Here is a 2974-nt window from a genome sequence, read left to right as displayed (position 1 = left end):
GGGGGGCTGCAGGTGGCAGTCGGTGGCGTAGGGCTCCACACAGGCGGCGAAGGCCATGACGTGCGCCACGAAGCTCTGCTCCTGCACGCCGTGCACCAGGTGCGCCTGCGGGCCGCGCGCAAACACCGCCACGTCCTCACCGCCGTGGGTCTCGCTCCCCAGGGGCACGGCCGCCTGCTGCCGGTACGCGGGGTCGCCTGACCGGAGGGTGGGAGTTCAGGGCAGGCGGGGAGGCGGGTCCCCCTCCCGTGAGTTCCCGGCCGGGGTCCCGCCCCCAACGCAGCCCCCTCTGCACTCACTGCTTTCGGTCTCGTTGACGTCGGGCCTTGAGGCTCCGACAAGCGCGTACCCCGGACCATTGCCATAGAGGATGGAGGTGTAGGACTTGCCGTCAGTGGCCTTGTCAAAACCCAGCCCTGCAGGGAGGAGGAGGCCCGGTGACCACGCTGACCCCAGCCTTCCGTGCGCCTCCTGTGTGCTGAGCCCGGCCACTTCTTGCCTATTCACTGGCTTACTCCTCACCAGAGCCGTGCAGGGCAGTTGCTGTTACTACCCGACTTGGCAGATGAGGAAACTGGCCCAGAGCAATTTCTGCCACGTAACTTCAGAAAAAGCGCCCGCGCCTCTCCCTGGGCTTTACCGAAAATGGAGCTTCCACGCAGTGTGTAGCCGCCAAAAGAGAAAACATGGGAGTGGTCGGCGGTGACGAGGATCAGCGTGTCTGCTTCACTCGTGAGCTGGCTGGCCTTGGCAATGGCATTGTCGAACATGACCGCCTCGGTCAGCGCCCTGTAAGCTGTGCCTTCATGGTGACCGTGGTCAATGCGGCCTCCTGCAGGAAGGTCACATATAAGATGCCAAATCTGCCCTGACTGCCCGCTTCCTTCCTCTGCTCATCAAGGGGCTGCCGCTCACCCTCCACGAAGAGGTAGAAGCCGCGGGGATTCCTGCTCAGCACACGCAGGGCTGCCTCTGTCATCTCCTGCAGGGATGGGTCCTTGGTGTGGTCTCGCTGGGACTCATACTTCATGTCTGCTGGCTCAAAGAGGCCTGTGGGAAGGGGACCAGTAGTGACCGGCAAGTTAGGGTGCAAGGAGGACCAAAGGCAGCCATCCCGGGGGAGGACAGTGGGGTGGGTGGGGTCATTACCCATGAGGTGTGTTACGTTGGGGTCCTTAGATGCCTGAATGAGTGCGGTGCGGTTCCACACGTACTGGGTACCCTGGGAGGGGCAGGACCAGGCCTCAGCCCATAGCCTGACACCCTGCAGCCCCTGCCCTGCTGTACCCCCTGCACCCACGAGCCCCCATCACCTGCTGCTTGGCCTGCCACTCCTGCACCAGGTTCCTCTGGTCCTTCCGGATTCCGTTCTGCCTGGTGTCGCCTGGGTATTCAGGGTCTGGGGTCCCCTCAGGAAACATGTACTTTCTGCCTCCACCCAGGATCACCTGGGGCCAGGGATTAGGGCAGGTGGGTTCGGGGCCCGGCTGGCCCTTTGCTCCCTCCTCAGACAGACAGCCCCTAGCGTCCCAGCCAGGTCTGTGGGTGGCCTGGGATTGTGGTGGGTGTGGGGCCCGCCCCCCGGCCCCGCCCCGCCCCTTGCCCCTCACATCTCACATCTATGTCCATGTTGTAGATGAGCTGCATGGCGATGTCCTGGCAGCCCTCCTTCTTTGCCTGGGCGGGCATGTCTGTGTCCGAATACCAGTTACGGTTCACCGTGTGTGCATAGGTGCCAGCTGGCGAGGCATGCTGCACCCTCGTAGTGGTCACCACTCCCACTGACTTCCCTGGGGGTGGCAGAGGTCAGGATGGGCCACTGAGGTCTCTGAGCCTGTCCCTTGGGGCGAAGCTGGCCCCAAGCCTACCTGCCTTCTTGGCCCGGTTCATCACAGACGTGACCTCGTTGCCGTGTACCGTGCTGCACTGGTTGTAATGAGCAGCTGCACTTACACCAATGGTTTTCATATTGGCCTTGACCCCGCACAGGTAGGCGGTGGCCGTGCCTGCGCTGTCTGGCACCTGTCTGTCCACGTTGTATGTCTGGGGGCAGAGATGTTTTCAGCTCTGCTCACGGGTGTACACCCAGATCCTGACCCAGGCCCTGGGGCCCATGCTCACTGCACCTGGGCCCTACCTCAGCCCCAGCCCTCCTGGGACCTTCCTCCAGCCATGCTCCCTAGCCCCACACCCACCCCTCTGGTGTAGAGCACCTTGAGGCCACTCAGCCCTTACCTTGGACAGAGCCACGTAAGGGAACTGGTCCATGGCTAGGGGCGTCTCAGCTCCCAGTTTGCCATTCATCTGCCCCTTTAGGATCCGAGTGGCTGTCACCGTGGGCACCCCCATCCCTGTAGGTACACCTTGTGTCAGGCCTGAGTCCCCAGGGCCAGCCTGTGTCTGCCGGCAGCCTAGGGTTCCAGGGCTGCAGGGCGACGGGATGGACAGGCCTGGCACACTCACCATCCCCCAGGAAGAGAATGAGATTCTTGGCAGCCGTCTGGATGGGTTGCAGCTTCTTAGCAACATCCAGGGCCTGGGCTGCCTGGCGGTTCCAGAAAGCTGGGTCTTTCTCTTCGGCTGGCCAAGGGGAGAGTGGACTCAGGTCAGCCTTGGGGAGCCCCCTGTGTTGGGGGGCGGCTGGGGGGCGCCTCATTACCTGGGCTGAAGCCAAGGGAGAGCCGTAGCTGCAGGCCTAGCAGCAGCGGTACCCAGGCCCCCTGCATGCCTGTGCGACGGCGGAGGGCGTCAAGGCTGGGACGCTGGGGACGTGGCTCTCGGGTGAGGCTGGGACACCAGGGTATCAGCTGCAGTACAAGCTGCCTGCGCTTAAATCAGGGAGGACTTTATCCCTGCTGTAAAAGGCTCTGTGTCCCACCCAGTGCCCGAGGCAGCCACACCCTGTCCCTGGTCCTGACCTATGACTTTAAGCCATGTTGCCAGAGGGAAGTGGAGGGGTGTGGCTGAGTGCACG

At 63.2% G+C, this 2974-nt stretch overlaps 1 protein-coding gene across 1 annotated transcript in view; it reads right to left on the bottom strand.

Annotated features, from left to right (window-relative positions):
* The window catches only part of ALPI (alkaline phosphatase, intestinal), a 3163-nt gene extending 437 nt beyond the window's left edge, over positions 1–2726 (bottom strand). The window contains exons 1-11 of the mRNA XM_007462776.1: positions 2660–2726; positions 2464–2580; positions 2236–2351; positions 1869–2043; positions 1618–1790; positions 1314–1448; positions 1150–1222; positions 916–1050; positions 641–832; positions 300–416; positions 14–197 (exon numbers count right to left, since the gene is read on the bottom strand). Coding sequence (XP_007462838.1) covers positions 14–197; positions 300–416; positions 641–832; positions 916–1050; positions 1150–1222; positions 1314–1448; positions 1618–1790; positions 1869–2043; positions 2236–2351; positions 2464–2580; positions 2660–2726 — 1484 coding nt within the window. The remainder of the gene's footprint in view (positions 1–13; positions 198–299; positions 417–640; positions 833–915; positions 1051–1149; positions 1223–1313; positions 1449–1617; positions 1791–1868; positions 2044–2235; positions 2352–2463; positions 2581–2659) is intronic.
* Positions 2727–2974: the final 248 nt, after the last annotated feature.

This window comes from Lipotes vexillifer, unplaced genomic scaffold (genome assembly GCF_000442215.2).
Source record: "Lipotes vexillifer unplaced genomic scaffold, Lipotes_vexillifer_v1.1 scaffold860, whole genome shotgun sequence".
Classification (NCBI taxonomy): Eukaryota; Metazoa; Chordata; class Mammalia; order Artiodactyla; family Lipotidae; genus Lipotes; species Lipotes vexillifer.
This window is presented reverse-complemented; position numbering and strand designations above follow the sequence as displayed.